The sequence below is a fragment of the Diceros bicornis genome, chromosome 12 (genome assembly GCF_020826845.1).
Source record: "Diceros bicornis minor isolate mBicDic1 chromosome 12, mDicBic1.mat.cur, whole genome shotgun sequence".
NCBI lineage: Eukaryota > Metazoa > Chordata > Mammalia > Perissodactyla > Rhinocerotidae > Diceros > Diceros bicornis.
In genome coordinates, this window is record NC_080751.1 from 30,702,514 (window position 1) to 30,728,394 (window position 25,881).

At 38.3% G+C, this 25,881-nt stretch overlaps 1 protein-coding gene and 1 long non-coding RNA gene across 2 annotated transcripts in view; one reads left to right on the top strand and one right to left on the bottom strand.

Moving 5' to 3' along the window:
• EFEMP1 (EGF containing fibulin extracellular matrix protein 1) overlaps positions 1-5,619 on the top strand; it is a 58,209-nt gene extending 52,590 nt beyond the window's left edge. Inside the window, exon 11 of the mRNA XM_058551203.1 lies at positions 4,983-5,619. Within this exon, the coding sequence (XP_058407186.1) occupies positions 4,983-5,144 (162 nt within the window). The 3' untranslated portion in view covers positions 5,145-5,619. The remainder of the gene's footprint in view (positions 1-4,982) is intronic.
• The window catches only part of LOC131411953 (uncharacterized), a 198,955-nt gene that overhangs the window by 16,522 nt on the left and 156,552 nt on the right, over positions 1-25,881 (bottom strand). The window contains exon 4 of the long non-coding RNA XR_009221678.1: positions 16,754-16,877. This is a non-coding gene — a long non-coding RNA (uncharacterized LOC131411953). The remainder of the gene's footprint in view (positions 1-16,753; positions 16,878-25,881) is intronic.

Here is a 25,881-nt window from a genome sequence, read left to right on the forward strand (position 1 = left end):
ACAAATCAGTGATAGTTATTTAATTGTACAGAGAAAAAAATAATTCTTGGAATGCTTTGTAAAAACCATGAATTCCTTATTGTTACATTCCCAAGATTATTTACATTTGCACCAAAACTAAAACCCGGAAGTCTCTGAGAAATGACCCCAACCCCTTGCACGATATGTGTCAGTAGTTGCACCATTCTTGCAACCTTTCAGGCAGACAATGTGAAGTCACCTTTGAGTTTTCCCTTTCTTTCATTGCCTATATGAAATCTTTCTCTGAATTCTGCCATTTCTTTCTTCACAGTGTCTCCTGGGTTATCTTTGCTTCCCCGTGCCTCTGTCTCTCTTCCATTAAACTGGCTCTTAGCACCTCCCTAACCCCTCCCAGGGCTTCCAAGCAGATCTCCCTGACTCCAGTGCCTCAGCCTTCCAGCACCCCCTCCCCCCCTGCAAAATCACAGCAAGTTCATTTTAGGTTAAAATTCTAACATACTTTAAATAAGGCTCACCACTTCATGTGAAAATGATGGCACCCCACCAAGCAGTTTGCAAGGTTACGGTAACTGTTTCATGCTAAGGATGTTATTCATCCAGTTACAATTTTCTCAAAATTCCTTTGGGCACTTTTCATTTTTAATCAAATTTTAAAGTCAATATTTCATTTTGAGAATATGAAAAGTTAATTGGGAAATTCATCCTTGTGGTAAAGTTTACAGATTTTTAATGTTTACATGTTTATCCTGTTCCTTGATATATTAAGTTCTCTTCCAGCTCCAGAATTATGTGATTCTGTTTCTTTGCCAGTAAATTAGAAATGATTAATTTCTCATGACCAACTTCTGAAGAGAAAAACCCAACCCAAAATACAATCTATTACTATTCTTTTTTTCTAGTAGCTAAGAATAAACTTCTTTAACATTTGATCTTTAAATTTGAGATATATTAGATATTTATAAGAAGTTTTCTATAAATGAATTTCACACAGTTCAGATAATATCAATTTAATAATTCTAGCCCAAACAAATAACATTATTTGTAACCCATGGCAATAAAATAGGTTCATCTCAAAATCTTCTTTAAAAATAATTTTCCATTTTGAACTCTTAGCCATAATTTAAGAAAATAAAATTTCCTAGCAGAATCAACAAAGCAAAGTTCCAGCATGTATTTTTCCTTGCAATAAACATGGCATTTTAAAAGTATATCAGTGCATTTATTGACTTGATATTTTCAAATATAAATACAGTGTTTTTCTCAAGTAAAATCCTTTTTTCTCATGAATGATATAAAACATTGCCAATTTTGATAATCCCAGAGTTAAATAATATTAAATTGTTTAAAAACAAAAAACTATTTGAAATAAAAAGATATTTCAAGACTATTTCTTATCACATAATTCAAAAAGTAGTCAGATCAAATCCTACAAAATGTCACCACTGAAATTCCACCTGTGCAGGGGGCATTTAATGCATAAGAATAAATCAAAGGCCTTAATTAAGCACCCACCGTATGCTCAGCTCCATGCTAGGTGCATGAAATACACAGTTCCTTATTTCAAAGAGCTTTAAATATTACTGTGTGGCAGAAGTTAACATTTATAAAAAGAGAAGGGGACAGTTTTGTGTTTAATTCCATGGTCCAAGACATCAAAGAATTAATGTGGGCTGGAATAGTCAAAGAATGTTTCTTGATGGTCATGAGACTAGACCTGATCCTTGAAAAGATCTGTGGGATATAGGATTTTATTTATATTCCTTTTGGGAGCATACTGAGAAAACCTTCTTCCCTAGAAAAGGGGACACATTGTAAAGAAGTAGTATATGAAATTGAAGGTAGAGTATCATCCCCCCACACCACCCAGTATCTGTCCTCTCTTACTGAGCCTTATTTTTCTTCATAACCCTTATCACCACCTTACATAGTATTCATCACTCTATGTTGCCCACTAGAGTGTGAGTGTAATGAGAGCAGAGACTTTACCTGTCTGTTCATTCTTCTTCCTCAGCATATAGAATGGTACCTGGCACATAGCAGGTGCTCAAAAAATATTTTTAAATGAATGAATGAATTCAGTCAACACCTTCAAGGTACATTACCTACAACTATTGCCTACAAGGGGCACGCACCACGGTAGGTCCTAGAGACACAACAGTGAATAAAACCAAGCCTGCCCCAGTGGAGCTTATAGTCAAGATTTTGAACAGGTGCTCACAAGAATGCTGAGTATTACAACGGAGAGTTGCAAGTTGCTCATGAGTGCAGAACAAATCGACCTAACCAAGACAGGAGTGGTCTGGGAGCCTCCCAGAAGAAGTGGATTTAAGCTGAAGACTAGAAATTAGAGACTAGCAAATGGAAGGAATAAAAAGCAGTCCAGTTGGTCTTGAACTCCAAGTGCTACAGGCAGAGTGGCTTGAGAGGAGCCTGGAGAGATGAGCAGGGCCTAGATCACACAATGCCTTACAGACCGTATTAAGGGTTTCAAGTAGAGGAGTCGCTATCAGATTTTCATGTTAAAATGATGCCTGGCTACACTATAAACCCTGGATTAGAGTTGGGCAAGAATAGAAATGGAGAGACCAATAAGTAGTTCAAGAGATGGGGGACTAGGATGGTAGCAGTGAGTCCAAAAGAAGTAGACAAACTTATGAAGATATAGGAAGAAGTATATGACTTAGTAATCCATTTTCTATGGGGAGATGGAGGAGAAGGAAGCATCAAGGATAGCTTCCAAGTTTCTGTCTTGAGCAACAGTAAATGGTGGTGCCATTTACTGAGTTAAGGAAGAAGGAACCACTGTGGAGAGGAAGGTGAGGAGTTCAGTTTGGACATATTAAGTCCTGGTCCTCATGAGACATCCAAGTAGAGATAAGTAGAGAATTGGATAAGGGAGCTTGGAACTCAAAATACAGACTTTCAAGTCACTGGCCAATACGTGATAACTGAAGCCATGGCTATGGATGAGATCACTCAGGAAGAGTGTATAGGGAATGGGTGAGATCACTGAGAAGAGGAAAGGGCCTGGGATAAAGAGAGGTTAGATTATGGAGAGTTTTCCTTTCTGTAACCTGATCTGGGCGCTATCATAATCATCCAGTACCTTAGCCTACCATTCCCTGGCCATCTCATCTCCCATGACCTTCAGCTTCATGCCACTCTGCCACCAACTTGCATGGCTACACCCTGGACTTTGTTATCATTCAGAATAGTTCCGTATCAGAATCTTAGTCTCCAGTGACCCACTCAATGACTGACTCTCCTTCCCCTCTCTCATGCTCTCACTCTCACTCTATCTGCCCTTCACCTTCAAGTGATGCTAGTCCTCTGACCCCTCACCCCCCCTTTTCTTCCAGTCTATCAACTGCTTGGTAAACCCTTGAACTACTCTGTTACCAGCACCTCAACTCCCTGTCCAGGAACCCTGGATCAATCCCATAATCCATATCTATTTTCATACCCAGCTTGTCAGCACAAATTGGTACTTATAAGTCTCCAATTTCAGATGTGTCCTCAGTATGTTGAACAATCCTATTACTTTCTTTTATTTCTTCTCTTCAGCCCCTGATCACAAATGTCCCCACACTCTTTTAAGTCCTTATACCCTTCATTTTCAGTAGGTGACCTCACCTCCTACTCTAAACCACTGACACCAACAGGCAATTACCTGAACAGGCATCCCACCCTCTGCAAACTTAAGTCCATGTGTCCCCCTTTTTACCTCCTCCCTTGAGTTTGCCAAAGACATGATTTCACTTCTGTCAATCAAGGCCAACCTATCACCTGTATTCTTCACACCATCTCCTCTGGAAACTTGTTCCATCAGACACCCCTCTACCTTCTACATATTCAACTTGTTTCTTCCTCTAGATGTTGCCCTCTCCTCTTCCTTCCCCACCAAACTTCTTAAAGCACAGTCTGTAATCACGGTCTCTGCCTTCTCACTTTAGTAGTGGGAACAGAAGACAGAGGAGTGACTGAAGTTGCTCTGGAAAAAAGCCACCAATAACATCCATACTGCTAAATCCAGAGGGCATTTTTTCAGTTCCAGTCACCCTCAGCCTCCCCTGCTCTATTGGTCACTGCTGGCCACTCATCTCCTTTCTACTTAATCATCTATTTTTTCTCAGCTTCCTTCAGTGGTTTCTCCTCCGCCGACTCCTTAAATATTAACTTCTCCCAGGCCCAGCCTTATCACATATATATTCTCTCTCTTGGTTTAATGTCTGCCTATTGAAGTGATTGCTAAACCCTAATCCACTTCTCTATCCCTGTGCTCTCCTTGGCATTCAGATTCACACATCTACTTACCTGCCCCTCCAATCTCATCTGCCCCCACTCTCTAGCACCCATCACATTCGTCATCAATATGAAGAACTAGAAACTGCATCCAGTTCTCCTGAATGTACTTCTTTACAAAACCTCCATTTTTCCTGGCGACTCTCCTCAGGCATTCAAAAGCCTTCCCTCAATGCTTCGGGGTCCCTCCTCTTTTTCAGTATGTATATACACCTTTATGTATCTTCATACATATCCTGCATGTCCCCTTATATCTTAGCATTTGCCACATTCTATTGAAATTAACTATTTACATGTCTCTTCATCTTCTAGAATGTAAACAGTTGCACAATGTTGAGAATGAAAGATGACAACTTTTTGTTGACCAGTCCAAAAATTATCAGATTCTCATCTGAACTCCAGGCTCTATAAAGACTAGAACTATTCAATAAAAGTGAAGAGAAACAGTAACAGAGAGGGATGAATAGAAAACAAAGAACTATCAAAAAAGCAAGTCCCTATAACTTGGAACTAATGACTACGCGTAGACAAGGGATAGAACCAAGAAAGGGTGGAACAAAGAAGGAATTAAGTAGTGACTTTTATCCCACCCTCAAAATTGTCCCCCGAAATTCTTATAGGAGGTATACTCACAAATAATGGAAACTCCAATCCAAGAAAAATTATTCTCTCCCTCCCTCTTTTTTCTTTTATTTTAGCAAACAAGTCCTGTAAGTGCAATGCTTGTGCTGGTGAAGTCGCTATCAGGACCAAGAGAATATATCGTGGACCTGGAGATGCTGACAGTCAACAGTTTAGGAACCTTCCGCACAAGCTCAGTGTTAAGACTGACAATAATAGTGGGGCCATTTGCATTTTAGTCTTTTAAAGAGTTCACTATAGGCCTTTAAATCAGCCAAAGAATATTGTTACCTTAAAGCACTATTTTATTTATAGACATATCTAGTACATCTACATCTATATACTGTACACTCACCAATAATTCAAACAATTACACCATGGTATGAAGGGGCATTTAATCTGTAAAGATTCAAAGTTTGTTTTTATTATTGTATGTAAATTAGACATTAATCCACTAAACTGGTCTTCTTCAAGAGAGCTAAGCATACTCTATCCGGTGAAACTTGGATTCTTTTCTGTAAAAGTGGGACCAAGCAATGATTATTTTCTGTGGTGCTTAAGGAAACTTACTGCAGCTCCACTGACAGTCTCATAAGGAGGCAGCCATCATTAACATTGAATAGCATGCAAGTTCAAGAATGAGTTTTTTAACTGCTTTGTAAGAAAATGGAAAAAGTCAATAAAGATATATTTCTTTAGAAAATGAGGATCTACCATATTTGTTTTGGGTTTTATTTTTATGATCAGTCTAAACGTGGTTGTTTATTACACAGTAATAAATCATTATTGTATAATATGCTGGTTTCTGTAGGATATTTTAAATTTTTCAGAAATTTTTGATTATGAATGTAAAAAAACAGTAAGCAAAATACCCAAAATGAATAAGGCATTCCCTAGAAAATTATTATATTGAGAAATCTACAGGGAGAAGGTGAGAAAACAAATTCTTTCTAAACCACATTGGAGTTGACCTAAAGAAGCAAACTCAGTGTCTGAGTCAGTTTGAGCTGCTATAACAAAATACTGTATCTGGGTGGCTTATGAAAAACAGAAATTTATTTCTCACAGTCTGGAGGCTGGAATTCTGAGATCAGAGTGCATAGTCAGGTTCTGGTGAGAGCCGCCTTCTGGGTTTCAGACTTGTATCATCACATGGCAGAAAAAGAGCTAGAGAGCTCTCAGGGTTTTCTTTTATAAAATCACAAATCCCATTCATGACAGCTCCACCCGCATGACCTAATTACCTCCCCAAGGCCTCAGCTCCTAATACCATAACATTGGGAGTTAGGATTTCAACATATGAATTTTGGGAGGACACAAACACTCAGTCGATAACACTCAGTAAATGTCATAACATCCGTGAATTTAGAACTTGCACAAGATGTGGAGCGAAATGAAAAAAGGTATTTTACTGAAGAAGTTTTAATTTCTGAATAAAATTAAAACCCTAAAACTTCACTAACTTATAGTTGAATTTTCTCATCATTATATTTGACACTCACAGAGGAAGAAAATGGTGATGGTTCTTATTCCTGGCAAACAGAGTGATAATGAACTAAAGCATATTACCCTCCCTCGCAATTCTATGAAAAGGTTTTATGTCTTCTTATTTGTTTAAAATGTAACTGCTTCACTTTGATGTATCATATTTTTAAATAAAAATAAATATTCTTTTAGAGGATCACCCAATCATTGGAGGTTTTTTTAACGTAGCCAATAAGAGCCAATATAATTTTTGTGTCTGGGAAAAAATTAGTTATAGCTGCCAAAGCAAGAATGACCCTTTGACATTTTAAAAAATAAATAACCTAGGAGATAAGGAAATAAATGGACTGTTAAAATCATGCCACAAAAAGGCGTGCAACCAATTTTCTCTTAAATCCAGTTTCAAAGCACATATGAATAACCTCTGACACCAGGTAACCTTGCCACTGAAACAAATGTTTCTCAAAGAGTTGACTGTGCAGTAATTGTCAAAAAGAAAGTTCACCAAGAGATCAAGGAACAAAACATAAATTTCTGTGGGAGTAAGCAGGGGATGGGCTTTTAAAGGTTACAGGGGCATAGAAACGGTGATGAGAGAATGGGTCTAACCAAGGGCTAGGCAAGGAAGCAGAGTACACAACCAGCCACAATACAGCAGGACTGCTGAGTGCGTTCCTGTCACTCCCTCCACATGATTACTTACAGTCCAGATAAATTAAGGCTTGATCTAAAATTTTCATTTTTAATCAATCTAGTGATTTTTCCACATACAGACACAATTCTCAAGTCAGACCTGGGAATGGTAAGAGTTAAAAAAAAAAGAAAAGTGGGGCCAGCCCGGTGGCGCAAGCGGTTAAGTGCGCACGCTCCGCTGCGGCGGCCTGGGGTTCGCTGGTTCGGATCCCGGGCGCGCACCGACGCACTGCTTGGCAAGCCATGCTGTGGCGGTGTCCCATATAAAGTGGAGGAAGATGGGCACAGATGTTAGCCCAGGGCCGTCTTCCTCAGCAAAAAAAGAGGAGGATTGGCGGATGTTAGCACAGGGCTGATCTCCTCACAAAAAAAAAGAAAAAAAAGAAAAGCCTAAGACCGTCTTTCAACAGATTTTTCACTCTCAAACAAGTAGGCAGGGTCTTATCTACACCTCACAGAGGATTGTAGAAGAAACAGGAAACTCTGAAATATTTATACATAAGCCCTGACCTTCTACCTCTACCTCTAAGCATATATATGTTATTATATAATTATATATATTATTATTTTATTATATATCATATATTTAATATAGTAATTATATATAATACATTATATATTTTATAGTAATTATATAAATATAATTTATATGTTATATATTTATATGTAATAATATATAATATAATGATATAAGATATATAATAAAATATAGTAATAATATATAATATATATTTACATATATATTATGTATATATATTTATATATATTATATATTATATATAATAATTTATATATTATTTATAATAATAAGATAATAATAATATACTTTATACATATATTCTGGACCTACAGAAGCCATTATCTGCCAACAAGATGGTTTCCCTTTTATCCCAAAGCCTAGTCCTATTCACAAATCATAGATACATGGAAAAAGTAAATATATTGAAGTGTCACTGGTGCAATTACTTTTTCTTTTATGTAAAACGCACATAAAATTCACAATTTTAAAGTGTATAACTCAATGGCATTTAGTATATTACAATGTTATCCCAATATCACTACTATCTAGTTCCATAACATTTTTATCACTCAAAAATAAACCCCAAACCTATTAGCAATCATTCCCCATCCCCCCTCCCACAAGCCCTGGTGGCAGTTACTACTAATCTACTTTTTGTCTCTATGGATTTGCCTATTCTAGACATTTTATACAAATAGAATCAAACAATAGGTAGCCTTTTGTGTCTGGCTTCTTTCACTTAGCATAATGTTTTCAAAGTTCAGCCATGTTGCAGCATGTATCAGTATTCCATTCCTTTTTAAGACTAAATAATATTCCATTGTATAGATATACCACATTTTGTTTATCCATTCATCAGTTGATGAACATCAGTTAATGGGTTGTTTTCACCTGCAATTTCTTTTGATCTTGAGTGTCAAAAAGGAAACTGATTCCGAGACTATTCATCCACAAATTTCACAGCCTAAATCACCCACTTTTAGTTTTGTGGGTTTTTTGGGTTTTTTTGTTTTTTGCTTTTTGTTGTTGTTGTTGTTGTTGAGGAAGATTGGCCCTGAGCTAACATCTGTTACCAATCTTCCTCTTTTTGCTTGAGGAAGATTGTAATGAGCTAACATCTGTGCCAGTCTTCCTCTATTTTGTGTGTGGGATGCCACCACAGCATAGCTTGATGAGCGGTGTGTAGGTCCACACCCGCGATCTGAACCCAGGAACCCCGGACCACCGAAGTGGAGCATGTGAACTTAACCACTACACCACCGGGCCAGCCCCTAGTTTCATTTTTAACTAAAAAGGATAGCAAGTGAAAAAAAAAAAAAGTCTTTTTTTCATTCACAGAAACAAAATCCTGGAAAGAACTTTGAAAAGCTAACACATGAGATCCTTTACAGGTCCTCAGTAAACAAAAATCTCATGCTCTCTTTTAATGTAATTTGAAATTCAAAATAAAGTAAATATCATCACTAAAAACAAACCAAAGCAGTAAGACAAAGCCCTGCTTTGTTTTCAAACTACACATGACTCCCTCCCCGTCTCCTCCATTAGAATCACTGATTTAAACTAACTCCCATAGATGGGAATTACAGGAATAATTCATTGTGAGAGTTATTATTATTCAGCAGCAAACATTTATTAACTAACTTCTAAGGTAATCCCTTCTAACATCTAACAGCCTGATGTAGTATAGAAGAACCAGGGTTCTAGTCTCACTTCTAACACTAACCAGTTATGAGACTTAGTTTCTTGGGCATTTGGTTTCTAAAGAAACCATAAAACTGGGATACTGAAACAAAGTGTTTTTCCAGCTTTAAAAACTATAACTAATCCCTACCTAGATCTGCACTCAGAGAAAAGATGGCTCTCTTTGCCAAATTTTTGAAAGCTACTGAGTATTCTTTGTATGCAGTGGCTGTTGAAAAGTATTGGACATTGGTGAAAGAGAAAACTAATAGTTCTCACCCAAAAACAGGTCTTCACAATATGGGTTCATTATTGGGGCCAAGGACATGAGAAATAACCCAATTTACCCATAAATTTTTAAAATTACAATTCAAAATAAATTTTCTTTAGTATTCACTCTGTTAAATTATCCATGTTTTGGGGGGCTGGTCTGGTGGTGTAGCAGTTAAGTTCACATGCTCTGCTTTGGGGGCCCAGGGTTCGCAGGTTTGGATCCCAGGCACGGACCAATGCACGGCTTATCAAGCCACGCTGTGGTGGCGTCCCATATAAAGTAGAGGAAGATGGGCACGGATGTTAGCCCAGGGCCAATCTTCCTCAGCAAAAAAAGAGGAGGATTGGCAATAGATGTTAGCTCAGGGCTAATCTTCCTCACACACACACAAAAATTATGCATGTTTTTGCTCCTTTCCACTGATATTAACTGAAATATGATTACTCATGTTAAACTGAAAGTCATTTAGCTTGTTTTGTCAGTGAAAAATGTCCAGCCATGGATTCCCACGCTTCCAAACATGCTTCGAAGGAAATGCATAGGTTCTTACTCAGTAAGCCTCCATAATGAGGACTGAACTAGTCGTTTCCATCACCTCACCATTCTAATACCCGTACCTGGGCTCTGAGACTTCCATGCTTTCTGACTAGACAGAGTTATTTTCTGATAGTGGTTAGGAAAGGCCTCTTGTTTGTTAAGACTTTTCAAAAGGAGAATAACTTCCCTTCCACTGCCAAATTTCCCTCTTAAATAGTTTCTTTGACAACTTGCAATCTCCTTCCCCTCCAAAAACAAAATCTTCTATTACATACGCTTCTTTTTAATAATAATAGGATTCTGAACTTAGATGTCACCTACTCAAACCATCTTATTTTTAAGACTTGATCAAGGTCACAGTCTGTTGAGCAAGAAAACTGTGCCTAGAATGCAGGTCTTGTGACTTAGACTGGTGCTCTTTTCATTGGCCATACTCCAAACTTCATCAACAACAAATAATCCCTTTCCTTCCAAGCTTCTTCCTGCAAAGTGTCCACCCCAAATCGTGGACCAGTCTTGCTGGTTGCCATAACCAGTTGGCACTGCTGCTGTCACATACAGTCGGGTTGAAATAACACAGATACCAACCTGTTCTGATTTACTCTCTTAAACTTTAGCTGATTTGTTCTGTTTAAAAACTCCAAAGAGGCAGAAGTAACTGTGTTACACAAAATACTCTTGAATTCTAGAAACTGAAACTCAAGGACCAATCATGTAAACCGTATTATACTTGAGAAGACAGCAATTTCCAAAAGAAAAAGAGCCTATTATTAAAGATCCAAATGGAGCTCTCTGCACGGGGGAGCTTTAGAGCAACAGTGGTGAAGATGGAGTGGGGCTAATATGCTCCTGGTTCAGAAGCTGGACCAAAAGGCTTACAGAGTCCTTCCTTCCACAGGATTAGAATAAGGGAAGTGATTAGTGTAAATATTACTCCCATTCCTTGACAGTGGTTAATATTCATAAGGTGATTTTTGAAGGGGCGAACAATGAACATCATCATTGAAAGGATTCTTGCTTTAGAGGCCCGGAATAAGATAAGACTCCACATTTTATTAACAACTTAGTCCTCAATGGGGCTTTTAGTTCTTTCACAATATCTTTAAGTGAAAATGGCAAAAACAGTTAGGGGTGTTGTTTTTTATTGTGATTAAAAAATATAAAAATTGGAGGGTAGAAATCAGCTAGAAACCAATCCCGATATCTAATATAGTCATCTTTACCACTCTGCCTCTACAAGGAAGATGATTTAGTGAATCCAAACAATGGAAATAGATTGTTCAATACCCCAAGACCACCTGAACACAGCTCAGTGGGATTATTATTTTTTGGGAAGCTTCACAAATACAAGTTTATTGCTGAATCTTGTTTCCATGACTCCAAGCAGTTGCTTATGTTTTGAATAGCCATGTATGCTTCTAACTTTCTAACTCTTCTTTTAAAATATAGAACAGCTGCTGGTCTGCTCATAGGTTATGTATAAGAAGCCCACAAGGGACAAAGCCCTCCATTAATATGTCGAATTATTTTTAACACACTTTTATTTCTATCCCAAATCATCATCTCAGAAATATGGCAAGTTTCCATCTTCACAGCTGGGGGGAGCACCTGCAAAATGCAAACCCAAACTGTGACACATCTGGTACCAAAAAACCAATCTTGTTTCATCTGGCCAGCAGACTAAAATATCAAGATCGTTGAACAGAAACAAGGCAAAAAGTTAACTGCCATTTATATGTAGTCAACACAGATGTCTAGTTAGCTGTTTATATTGTAAGCACATGTATGTTAATAGAGCACAGACCACTTTAATAAGCCAGAGCTGGAATATAAATGCAAGAGAATTTTAAAGACCTGAATGCAATAATTCAGTTCTTTTTTATCTTCCCATAGAAATTAAATTAGTTTCTGCAGAATCGCAGCATTATTTTTAAACAGATGCATATAACACAAATAAATAATTTTTTTGAGTTATTTGGGTATCTCCAGATTGTTTATTTCCTTTAAAAACTGTATTCTTTGTCTTGTATTTTAATATTTAGATTATGTTTCTTTAAGTGGTAAATTACTTGTACATGACTTAAACCAGGTGTCTTGGTTTGTGTTGCTCCAAAAGCAGTCCGTGACACAAGAATTGAGCATGGGTAGTTTGAGAGGTAACTCAGGAAGCACAGGTTAGGAAGTGGGGAAAATGAGTCAGGGAAGGGAGAGATGCCAATAAATGAGTGTGTTAATGAGTGGGTCACGTCTGTGGGCAACTGGCTCTCAGTTCCTCTGAGGATCCTCTGAGAAATCATGTGGAACTCACCTCAAAAGCATCTCACCAGAAGCTGCATAGACTGGGCCATTTATCTACCAACTCCCATCGCTGTGGTGAAGGTTGCCCCCAGGGGCACTAAACGCCACATCCGCTTATAACTGCCTGAAGGAGGGCAAGCTCCCTGGCACTGAAGAAAGCCCTCAGGCAGAGAGGAAGAGAGACAGAGGCTTGTTGTGGGATGCTGTCAGTGAGATAGAAATTTCTGCTGCAGCTCTCAGTAAACTCATGTGGCTGAGAGGATGTGGAACAGGTATCAAGATCCACTGACCAAGGTCAGCGCACTGCCTGATGACTCTGACACCTGAAACACGTGTAACTAGCCTGATGGCTGCATACCACATGAACCTCTTCCTTAACCTTTTTCTTTTGGTTCTCCATCTTTTTTTCTCTCTTCCTCCTCTTCTACCCTAGTTTTCTTCTTCTCAGCATATCACTCAGCAAATCAGGCACCAACCACGTCCAAGACACATGGTTCTGAATTAGATGCAAAGACACATAAGATATGTAAAGTGGTATCATATAGTTAACACCATGAGCCTATCTGATTCCAGATCACATCACAAGTCCAACTACAGAGTATTATATAAAATTGGTTGCCTTTCAAAGGCAAATTTTCAGGGAAGCCAATGAAGCTAAAGCTTCAAGGCCCTTCCCTTGCACCAGTCCCTTCCAAGGCCCTGAAGGGAGCCTAGCAATGTATTCACATGGTCATGTTATTTCTGTGAAATTTTCAAAAGTAATACAGTTTAGCTGCAAAAGTAATACAGTTTTGATTAGGAATTCTCTTTCTTCTTATGTCTCCACCCCCACCCCCCACCCTGTCACATCACACTTCTCCTCATGTTAGATAGAACTGGAGTGGTCACAACCATTTTTGGGAATCTAGCCCAGGGAAGTTAGTTAGGAGGATACATTTAGTTTGGGTTTAGTGGGATATATCTATATAATTCACAGTCACTTCTATGTATGGTTAATTTCACTTCCTGTATGGTATAGGAATAGCTTCTAGAAATATTCCTACCACAATCTGTGTTGACCTTACCTGACAGCATGCACAATGGTTCAAGGCCAGGAGTCCTATCACAATATAATGTGTGCTATAGCATCCAGCACCAAAGTAGGTAGTAGAGGAAAAACAAATTTTTGTTTGTTCGCTCGTTTGAGTTTTTTTTTTGGTGAGGAAGTGAGGCCCTGAGCTAACATCTGTGACAATGTTCCTCTATTTGTATGTGGGACACCACCACACCATGGCTTGACCAGTGGCATGCAGGTCCACACCTGGTTCCAAACCCACGAACCCCAGGCTGCCAAAGCAGAGCATGTGAACTTAACCACTACACTATCAGGCTGGCCCTGAAAAACAAGTTTAATAGACTGAAAGGAGGCCAGGATGGGTATAGGTTAGAAGGCTATTCCAGCAGCCTAGGAAAGATATGTTAACTTGGACAAAAGTGTTGGTGGAGCGCATGAAGAGACGTGAACAGATTCAATATATATAGGAGACAAAATAAAGGACTTAATGATGGATTGGAAGTAGAGAGTGAAGCAGAAGGACATGTCAGAAATGAGCCTAGGTTTCTGGCTCCCATTACCCAATAGGCAGGCAATTGGTTCCCAGCAAAGATTCAGGAATCCAAGCTTCTTCCATCCGGGGGCTGTACCATCTTCAACAGATGGTTTCCAAGGTCACTGTGCTCATCTATATCAAGAAACGGATCAATGGCAGATAGAAGGCGAGACCCTTTTATGGGGCAGGCCTAGAACTGGCTCATCTTCCTTTGGCCACACTTGCGAGGATGGCTAAGAAATAGAGTCTAGCTGTGTATTCAAGAAGAAGATTGAAAAGGGTTTGGTCACTAGCTACCAGTCTCTGCCTCAATGGGGAGGCTAGAAAATGACTATATTCTTTATTCTGGAATGGAAGTGTTCCACTGGAGCACAGCTTTCTAACTCTCAGATTTATTTTTAGTGTCACTTATTTTTCTCTATGTCCCTTCTTTTAATGTACTTCTTGTGTTCAAGGGTAAGTAGAACCCTTACTTAGTTCCATGTATTCACTTTTAATAAGGGAAAATCACCTTTTCAATACCTATTTATTCATTCAATAGATATTTAAGTGTCTACCATTGGCTCAGCCTAGTTGTTTCACTAGGCTTGTTGTCTCACTCCTTGTCCAAGGATGGCAGAAAGAAAACTGTTCTTTTACTCTTAAAAAAAAAGGTATTAGAACAGAGTTTTAAATTTATAAGAAAAATGTTTATGCACAAATATGATTACTTTAGTGTCATTTCTAATAACTAAACAAATGAAGACAGTTTAAATGTATAATAATGGGGGAACGGCTAAGTTAAAACTATGGCACATCTACATGGTAGAGTATTATACAGTGATTAAAATGTTTATAACGAGATTTTTATGGAGTGGGGGATGTTTATGATGTAGTGTTAAGTGGAAAATGCAGGAGATGCTATCTCAATTACATAAATATATGCACAGAAAGAAGAAAGTACACCAAATATTAACTGTAGTTATTTCTGGAATAGGATTGAAAGATATTGTATTCTCCTTTCTGTACTTTCCTATATCTGCAATTTATTATTATTATTTTTTACAATGAGTTTCACATCAGATTAAAAAGTTCTTTTTTAAAAACTCAAAGCAAACTTGAGAAAGCCATAGGAGACTTGGAAATATGACAGGTAATCACAGCCAGGCCATATTAAAGCTTCCTAAGCAAAATGGGCATTAAACTAAAGCTGGGGGATCAGTCGAAAATCTGGGAGCGAGCTACCAGAATCTTCCGTATGAGTGCTTGTTCAGTAGTGTTTTAGTATATAATCCATCAGTCCCATTAACTGAGGACTTTAATATCTTGGTGTCCTATATGCAGCCCACGGGATGGGTCCATCAATGCTGACTTGGTAGAGCAAAGTCAAAAATAGAACTCAGGCCAGAGGGTCAGGCCTAGGTAGATGACGCGGCATAACAAGGCCAAATTTCCTGATAAGAGAGCATCAGGAGGAAAGGCCAGACTTGGGCTACCACAACAGCAAAGGCAAGAGGTTCCAGACGTCAAACAAGCAGATGCAAGAGGTAAAAGCTGTGGCAACAGTTTGGATTCAGAAGTGTTAAGTGAAGTTCAGCAGCAACGATTCAGGTGCCAGGCAGTTCACATTAATCTCCTAGGATGGGATTTCGGCTAGCGCCTTAGTTGAAACTCTAATGCATGCCTTTGAACATCTTAAAGGTATAGCTTAGTGTCAGCAAATCGGTGTTAGCCTTTTTCAAGAAAGGCATTTTCAATGCCTAGACATTTAAATAGTAATAATGAGAGCTAACATTTACTGAGCAACTATTATATACCATACACTGTGGCCTCACACTGTGCTAAACACTTTATGTGCTTTACAGATACCTCATTTTATGACATGAGATTTTCCATTCCATTTGAAAGATGAAGAGACTGAGTCTCGGAGAAATAAGAAACTGCCCTAGTCACACAAGTGGAGCCAAGTCTGTAACTCAAGTCAGTTTGACTCCAGAGCCCATAGCCCTAACCACCTCATTACTAGCTAGTGGCTAATTCTACATGGCCATTCACATTTTCTGTGCTTCTTTTTAAAAACATGTCAGTAAACCAAAAACCCTGTCTATCAGAGGTGAGGCTAGTAGACACCATGGGTAAGTAAAAGGCATTAAGATCTTTGGTGCCTGTTAAAGGAATATTACTAATAAAAAACTATTTATGAGAGTTAATTCGGGAAATAAGAAAGTCTCAGCACCCCTAACATCACACCGTTGGGTCTGGAAATGACTCTTCTTCATCTCTAGCCAAGGTAAATGGGCAGGAAATGAAAAGTTTATACTAGGGATGACTAAGGCAGCCTTGAAAATTAGTCTGGATTCAGGAAGGATCTAAGTGGAGTAAGTAAGGCATTAAACAATTAAGATTTCTATGTAAAATTGAAAACACAACATACAACCCATGTGTGATTCCTCTTTGGATCACTGAAATGTACCTCCTTTAAATCAAACATCTAAAGGACACTATTAAATATAAAATATAAATATAAAAAGAAACCTTTACAGGGCAGTAAATATTTCTGTGGATTGAAGAATAAAATCAATTGTGCAAAGTTAACAATGGATAAAAAGAGTAAATACTCCTTTGTTCACTTCTTAGAGATTAATGTAGAGCTGTTGAATATCAGTTGCAACTTAATAACATGCTCAGGTGATTTTTTTTTAATTGCCCAAGAGTTGACATGTTTTCTTCCTTTGAATGAAAGCTCATGCAATTAGCCATGTGGAAAGCTACAGACATGCTTGGGTCACTTACCTTAACAGAAAGTACATCATCAATTGCATACTCATCAGTTGCATACTCTCCATTGCTGGTCCTAAATCTAGCAGGCCACTCCAAAAGTAAATGGGGGGCTTCAGCACATATCATTTATCAACTCCTGTTCCAAAAAAAAAAAATAAGTCCCTTCAGTAGCAATTCTTTTTTTTTCCAGAAGACATGTTCCAAGCACTCTGCAATGAAATTATGCAAAGAAAATAGAAAAGAAATGATGCTGTAAATGTCACAAAATGGCAGTGGGGATGTCCCATAGCAGCCCATGATCACCTTGCAGGAGGGAGAAATTAAACATCTGCTCAAAGACACTAAAGAAATTTCTGTTTTGTTTTGTTTTTTACTAGTCCAAGAGCCAATCTGAAGATTCCATTTTGAAGTCACTGCATTGATATCACGATAGCCTTTTTATTCTATGAGTATGCTTAGAAGAGTGTGGGGCAAGTTTCAATGTCAAATAAATTGAATTAGAAGACAAATAAAAAACAAGAATTGAAAAATGATGTAATACAAAACTATTCAGCTCTGCCAGATGCTTCTGTAGCAAATAAGGAATCCCAGCAAGTCAAACGTATGCCCTGTTATCTTCCCAATAGCTTCAATAACGAGCTATTTGGTGTAGAAGAGAACTTGGGCCCCAGGTCTTGACAGTTTTATAGCCCTTGGTCAAAGTTTTCAACAGCATTTGGGCAGGCGTGACTAGGCAGCTAGATTACACATACTGATTTTTCCACTTGCAGATACACAATATTTACTTTTCAGGGTGAGCCAGTAAACCAGCTGACCAATTAGGCCGCAGATTCTTTGAGCCTCGTGAAAGCTTAGCAAAGACTGAATATAAAAGCCTCAGAGACACATGCAGGCTGGACTTGCCTTTAATGTGTTTTCATATAATATCCATGAAAAAGAATGCCAATGACTAGTAGTCTTCTACATCAGAGCCACTTTGATGTAAAAAAAACTGAGAATGTCTTTCAAGTGGAAAGTTCTAGTTCTGTGGGATTGTGGAGACCCACAATTAGGCAGTAGATAGGATTAGACTTCAGAAATAGAGGCAAGGTTTTACAAGAAATCTCCTGAACTTCTCTAACCTCCCTATCATTTAGTCTGTCATTCAAGTGCCCCCCACAATCAATTTTCCAACTTTTTAAACCAATATCTCCTTCAATGAATCCTCTCTTCTAGCCAAATTGATCTTCTCATGGTCCCCTAAACATGCAGTGTATATTCCTACCTCTCTGCCTCTGTTCAAACCATTGCCCCCGACTTAGAATGTCATCATTCCTTCCTCCCTATCTCTCCTTCCCCATCATAGATCCCACACCTGCATCTAGATCTCACTCAAATGCTACCTCTTCCATGAAGACTTCTTGGCCACAGTGATTTCTCTCTTCTCTGACCTCCCTTAGCATTAACTGTTTATATATCCATTTAATATTTATATGCTGTACAACCATCCTTATATCATTATATAACTTTTATTTATGTGTATTTTGCCCTCCTGAAAAATCACCCAGCCACCTGAAGGTTACTTGTACTTGAGTAGCAGCCATACTGCAAATTCAACAAATCTACCACCAAGCCTGTATCCTTCTGAAATTTCTATTACCAGCATCATCATTCTTACATTTCACCCAAGTTTAAAAACTTAAAATCAACTTTGAGTCTCCTTCCTCTTCCATACTTCCCATATTTAATCAGTCCTCAGGGCCTGTGAATTCTAGCATTGTCATATCTCTTGCAACCAAAATCCTGCCTTTTCCATTTCCACTGCCAACACCTTTTCTCAGGCCTTTATTTCCTCACCTGGACTATTTCAAAAGTTTCTCACTGCCTTCTCTGCCTCTAATTTCTCCACCTCCGATCCAATCTAAACACCTTAGCCAGATTAATCTTCCTAAATACAGCTATGAATCACATTACTTCTCTGTGTAAACACCTTCATTGGCATCCCAAGACCTATCAAATAAAGTTTAAATTCCTTAGTCTGGCATAAACTAGGCCTAGTGTCATGGACACTGTAATGTGCCACCCAGACCCCCATTTACTACCAAAGCATTCATTCCCCCACTGCCAGTAGTGTTGACTTTTGACAGATCATAATTGAACTCTTCCCCAGAAAGTACCCTTGGCCAAAGGGAGCTGTTTGGCCCAAGTTTTGCCCCCTCTCCAGTGGCATCCTACATCTAATGACTAACTGCAATGAGAATAAAAAGGCCCAGCCCCTTTGTCTCAATTCAGGACAACTTTGTAGGGTTATGCCATCTTTTGTATGCCATGTGGGATTAGCTGAGGGCCCTGTTGCAAATTCATTTCAGTTCAACTTCTCCCTCTGCCATACCCTGCTTCCCTGGGTCCCTCACAGGAGTTGACCCCAAGAGCATTCACCAATAAACTTCTTGCACTTGAACTTCTATCTCAGAATTTCTGTTCAGGGAACCCAATCTAAGACACCCAACTACCTTTCTTTCATATCTTTCACTCCCGTCCTTTATATATCCTGCATTCCAGTCAAACTGGGTGATCTGTCATTCCTTAAAGACACCTTGTGCATTAGCACTCACTCATTCATCCAAAAATTATCTACTGAACATCTAAATTGTTCCAGACTCTATAAGAGGTACTGACTGACCTAAAGGGATATAGACAAGTAAACCAGCCATTAGAATACAGTATGAACAGTGATTTCCCAGCTGAGACCAGAGGAAGAGCAAGGGAGAAGAGTGTTAGATAGTCCTGGAAATATGAAAACTTACCTGGTGAGTCAGTGAACTGTAAGTGCACTTCAAAATGTCTGAAGCTCAGGAAGTTTGAGTGCTGGTGGCAAGAGATGAGGCAAGAGAGGTCAATAGGGCCAGAACAATAAAGGAGAGTAGCCTTATTTAGGGATCTGGACACTATCCTTAGGGCAAAGAGGAGCTATCAGAGGGCTTTAAGGAAAGAAACAACACAATGATCATATTTGTGCTTTAGAAAGATTTCCCTGGCTACAAGGTAGAGAAGAATTAGCTGGAGGAAAGAATGAAGATAGATGGATACTGCAGTCATCCAACCAAAAGATGATGGAGAGCTGAGGCGGCAATGGAGACGGAGAGACCCGGACAGATTTAGGAGATATTAAGAAGCTAGAATATAAAGGGTGTGATCATTTATCATACGGAAGGCTATGGGGAGGGAGGAGTCAAAGATTATACCATGTTTCTGGCTTGAATAACTAGATGTACATTATTCATTAAGATAGGAAACACTGAGGAAGATGCAGACCTGGGGAAAAAGATAATGAGTTCAGTTTTGGACACGCTGGACCGAAGGTATTTAAGTAAGATGAATATGTGGGTGTGAACAGCAGACAATTAGATATACAGGTCTGACCTTCAAGACAACAGCCTGGCTAGAGGCACAGGTGAGGCATCATCAGCATATATATGGTCATAGAAACCTGGGGTGAGATTGAAAAGAGCTGTCAGAAAAGCAGGAGAAAACCCCATCAAATGTGTTGTCCCAGAAGCCCAGAGAACCCTTCGAGAGGAAGCAAGTGGTCAACAGTATCAAATATTGCTCAGGCCATTTAAAATAAGGACCAAAAAGAGTGTCCACTGATTACAAACACCTCTGTGTCTTTGCTCAAACTATTCCACAATCAGAGACCATAGATACATTTTTCATCTTTCAAGGTTCAGCTCAAATTGCCTTACATTTGCATGGCAACTTACTGAACATCATCACACATTACCTCATTTAATGACTATAAGATTTCAAGGGTTAAAACCATCTCTTATGTATCTCGGCATACCCCTCAGCGCATTAAATGTGGTTGTTGTGGGTTCAGAAGAAGAGCCAAATTTGCAGGGAAAGCTTCATGAAAGAAGAGAATCTACAGATGGGAAGAGCTGGTCCACAGGCCAGAGCTATTGCTTGTCCCTGTCAGCAAGATGGCACAACCAAGGCAAGGCCATGTCCATATAGAGAGAGTCATGGAAAAATGCTCTTTATTGTTTAGAAAGAAACATCAGTCAGTCTTCATCCTTATATACAAACTTAGTGAATGAAATGACAGTGACAAGGCCATTCTGCCTTTTTGCTGTGACATTAACTTCATAGACTGGTTTAGTACCAGATCTGGAGCAAAATGCCCACATCTTCTGGACCCTGACTGACCTCACTTACCCAAACGGGAGGCCATGAGCAGCCACCGATAAGGAGGCATTCGTCTTCTGACTGTTCTTTTTTCTGGAGTGTAAACATCTAAAAAGGAAAGTCTATTTGAATAGGTGCAACTGCCAACTTCACTTGCCCCTTCATATTTAATGAGCTTATTTTGCTTTATGGGTGCTTCAAAAGAGCTGACAGAGAAGAGGCGGCTATGAATGGAAAACATGAAGCAACTTGCTGAGCCCTCATTGTGAGGTCCATGGCTTGCCTTTTCATGCCCTCACAGAATTATATTTCCATAATTCCCTTTTCAAACACAGACCAAAATCCAAATGAGAAGAGAATTCTTGCTCCCCTCCAAAGTGTTGAAATGAAAGAGCATTTCAGGCAGCTTGAGGGAGATGCAGCCACCAACATAGTAAGAGTTAAAGCAGTAGTAATTGTGGTACATTTTTCGGAGACATTCAGCCCAGACCTCCAAAATTCACTGCACAATGGCAAGGCCAGGAATTATTCTGCTCTTCCCCTATCCCTGCCTAAGTAACATTCCTCTTAAGTTCTCAAGAGGCTCTGGCATTTAGAACATTGGCAAATATTTACTCAACGCCCAGAAGAGTACCTTGAAAATGGTGGGTCCTTGATGGTGGTGACACTCAACATCAGTAACAATTAGCCCTTTAAGCAGTAGCTTTTTATAAATGGAGAGAGGACAGAGTAGGGAAGATGAAAGTTAAAGGCAAAAATTCCCAGCATCTTCTATCTGGAATACATTGCCTAAAGAAACTTCAGCTCATGCCTATTAGAATTAAGCGATGCAGGAATTCAGGTAGCCCCCCCCTTTTTGGCACATCATTTTGTCATTCAGCACTGCCTCTACATTAATATTGCAGACTTCATTTCTGGATGCCATAACCCTTTTTACTGTGGTTTCCACTGGCAAGCTTCAGTGGGTTAAAAACAGATGATTCCCTTTACACTGGTCCATCCTACAGGTGTCCAGGATGCATGGAATCATTAAAGTGAGACCAGCTGTGCAAGCAGAGCATTTATAATCTAAAGCTTGGGAAGGAAATTTGGGATTTAGTCTAATGCCAGCATTTTACATGATTTAAAAAATTTTTTAAACAAGCCAAGACATGAGAGAAAGTGTTTTACCAAGGTCACATAGTTACACGTACTTTCTTAGAATTAGTTTTATTCTCTGTGTGTTCCCACTGTTTTAATACCTGCGATATTAGATTCTTATCACAATATAATAGCATGCTACATTTTATAGTCTTAATGACAACACACACACACACACACACACACACACACACACACACAGTCACACACACAGAAGGCCCACAGCTGTCCAGAACACCTTCAAGAAGAACATATAGATACAGAGGTTAAGAACAATTTTGGTGGAGAAAAGGGAACACTCATACATTACTGGTGGGAATGTAAATTGGTGCAGCCACCAAGGAAAACACCACAGTGTAGCCACTATGGAGAGCCCTCAAAATATTAAAAATAGAACAACCATATGATCCAGCTATACCACTTCTGAGTATTTATCCAAAGAGCATGAAAACATTAATTTAAAAAGATACATGCACCTCTATGTTCATTGCAGCACTATTTACAATAGCCAAGACTTGGAAACAACCTAAGTGCCCAGCAATGGATAAATGGATAAAGAAGATGTGGTATATATACACATTGGAATACTACTCAGTCATAAAAACAGATAAAATCTTGCCATTTGTGACCACATGGATGGACCTTGAGGGTATTATGCTAAGCGAAAGAAGTCAGATGGAGAAAGATGAATACCATATGATTTCATTCATATGTGGAGAATAAAACAAACAAACAAACAAACACAGAGATACAGAAAATAGATTTGTGGTTACCAGAGGGGACGAAGGATGTGGGGAGGGTGAAAGAGGTAAAGGGGAACATATGTACAGTGATAGATGGAAACCAGACTTTTGGTGGTAAACACGATGCAGTCAATATAGAAGTCGAAATACAATGATGTATACCTGAAATTTATATAATGTTATAAACCAATGTGACCTCAATAAAGAACAAGAAAAAAGAATAACTCAGGTAAGAAAGAATATTCTCCAAACACAGACTATATTTTCCATTGAGAACAAGTCTATTTGTAATAGTCCAGAAAATTCTCTCCTGTAGCTAGTAATAATGACAATAACAGGTAAAATTTTTTAGATGCATTAACACATCTAATCCTGACAACAATCCTGTGAAGTAGGACTTTACCATCTCCATTTTAGAAGGGAGGAAAACAGGGGTCTAACAGGTTAAGTAATTTCCCCAATTGTTCACAGGTTCTACAGCTAATAAATGAGAAAGCAGGGATCTGAACCTAAGCTGTCAGGCTCCAGAGGCTGCCCTCTTAACCACTACGCTGAACTGACTAGACTTAATATACACAACCATTAAACAACATGCATGAGACTGATTTGCAAACAGATTTCCCAGAGTTTAAAAAAGAAAGTTTCAGGCCAGCCCTGATGATCTAGTGGTTAAAGTTCGGCACTCTCTGCCTCAGCAGTCCAGGTTCGCTTCCTGGTCGTGGAACCACACCACCCGTCTGTCAGTTGCCATAGTGGGGCAGCGGCTCACATAGAAGAACTAGAAGGACTTATAACTAGGATATACAACCATGCACTGGGGCTTTTGGGAGAAGGAAAAAAAAAGAGGAAGATTGGCAACAGATGTTAGCTCAGGGTGACTCCTTCCTTGCAAAAAAAAAACTTTCATCTATATGCAAAATTTGAGATTTTTCTTCTTTTGTAGTATGTCTTGGATCTGCTGATCTAAAACAGTAGAATAAGTCAACATCTCACAATTCTCAAGCTGCCCTTTCTACTGATGTGTTGCATTTCATTTTACTAGATAATTTTTATAACCAATTAATGTAAGATTGCATCCAGTTTAAGAACTACAGCTACACACTTATTTTAATATTTTTCAAGAACTTCACTCTTTTTCTCTAGAAGATTGCTCTTTTTTTAACTAAACATTTAGCATCTATATCTTTTGGTCATCATTTATCACTTGTTCCAGGTCTTATAATTTATTAGTGGAAATTATGCTTGGTTTGGGAAGAAACCACGCTGATTCTAAGTGGAGTTACTTTTCACTAAGGGTAAACGAAAAATTCCAATAGTTACTACCTATTTTACCAATGGAAAATTGGTAAACTTCAAGTGAGCCCTTTTTGAAACAGAATCTGATTTTTTTAAATGATCAAAGTAGGCTATGGCTTCTCATACTTTTAAGCTGATCAGAATCCTCCAAGCTCTCAAATTATAAACCACTGTCATAAATTACAAATTAAATTCACTATCAACTTACAAAATAATTTAATCAAGTGATTATAATTCAATAGAATTTACTAGGTGACAATAATGTTACTAAATAGTTAGCAGCAGTCCCAAACAAGTACCCATACTATTTACAGGCAGAAATAAAAGCATTATTTATTGATCAAATGTGAATGATCAACCTCTTTTTAGCTCTTCCTTTCCAAGTAGCATGTGTACCCCAACAGTTAATTTTTCACTCATTTTCCAAATATGATAAAGTAAAATTTGATTTGAAGGAAAGAGAATGAAAAACTAAGCATACCTATGATGAAAATACCTATGATGAACCCTATATTAAATGCACCTAAAAATTCAAAAACAGGTCCAAAATAATTTTATTCCACTGTTTTGATCTTGTCATTTTCACTCTAGGGTGTTTTGACCACATTTTTATGGAGAAAGATATACTGATATAAATTAACTAAGGAGGTAAGAGATTTATATACTGAAAACTACAACACATCAATGAAAGAAATTAAACAAGACACAAACAAATGGAAAGACATCCAGTGTTTATGAACTGGGAGACATAATATTGTTAAAATGTTTGTATTACCCAAAGTGATCTACAGATTCAGTGCAATCCCTATCACAATCCCAAAGACATTTTATACAGAAATAGAAAAAACAATACTACAATTCATACAGGACCACAAAAGACCACAAATAGCTAAATAAATCCTGAGAAAGAAGAACAAAGCTGGAGGCATCACATTTCCTGATTTCAAAATATATTGTGAAGCTACAGTAATCAAAATAGTATGGTACTGGCGTAAGGACAGACATATAGACCACTGAAACAGAGTAGAGCCCAGAAATAAATCCACATACATGCAGTCAACTGATCTTTGACAAGGGTGCCAAGAATACACAATGTGGAAAGGATAGTCTCTTCAACAAATGGTGTTAGGAAAACTGGATATTCATGTGCAAAATCATGAAATTGTTATTATCCCTCACTGTAAACAAAAATCTTATCTTACACTATAAACAGAAATCAACTCAAACATAAGACCTGGAATTGTAAAACTCCTAGAAGAAAACATAGAGGAAAAGCTTCATGACGTTGGTCTTGGCAATGATTTTACGGATATGACACCAAAAGCACAGGCAACAAAAACAAAAAGAAGTAAGTGAGACTACGTCAAACTAAAAAGCTTCTGCACACTAAAGGAAACAATCATCAGAGTGAAAAGGCAACCTAGGGAACAGGAGAAAATAGTTGCAAACCATATATCTGATAAAGGATTAATCTCCAAAACATATGAGGAACTCGTACAGTTCAATAACAAAAAAACTAATAATTTTATTTCAAAAATGGGCTAAAGACTTGAATAGACATTTCTTCAAAGAAGACATACAAATACCCAACAGGTATATGGAAAAAATGCTCATCATTACTAATCATCAGGGAAATGTAAATCAAAACCACAATGAGATATCATGTCATAACTGTCATAATGGATATTATGGAAAAAACAAAAGACAACAAGTGTTGGAGAGGATGTAGAGAAATTGGAACCCTTTAACACTGTTGGTGGAAATGCAAAATGGTGCAGCTGCTATGGACAATAG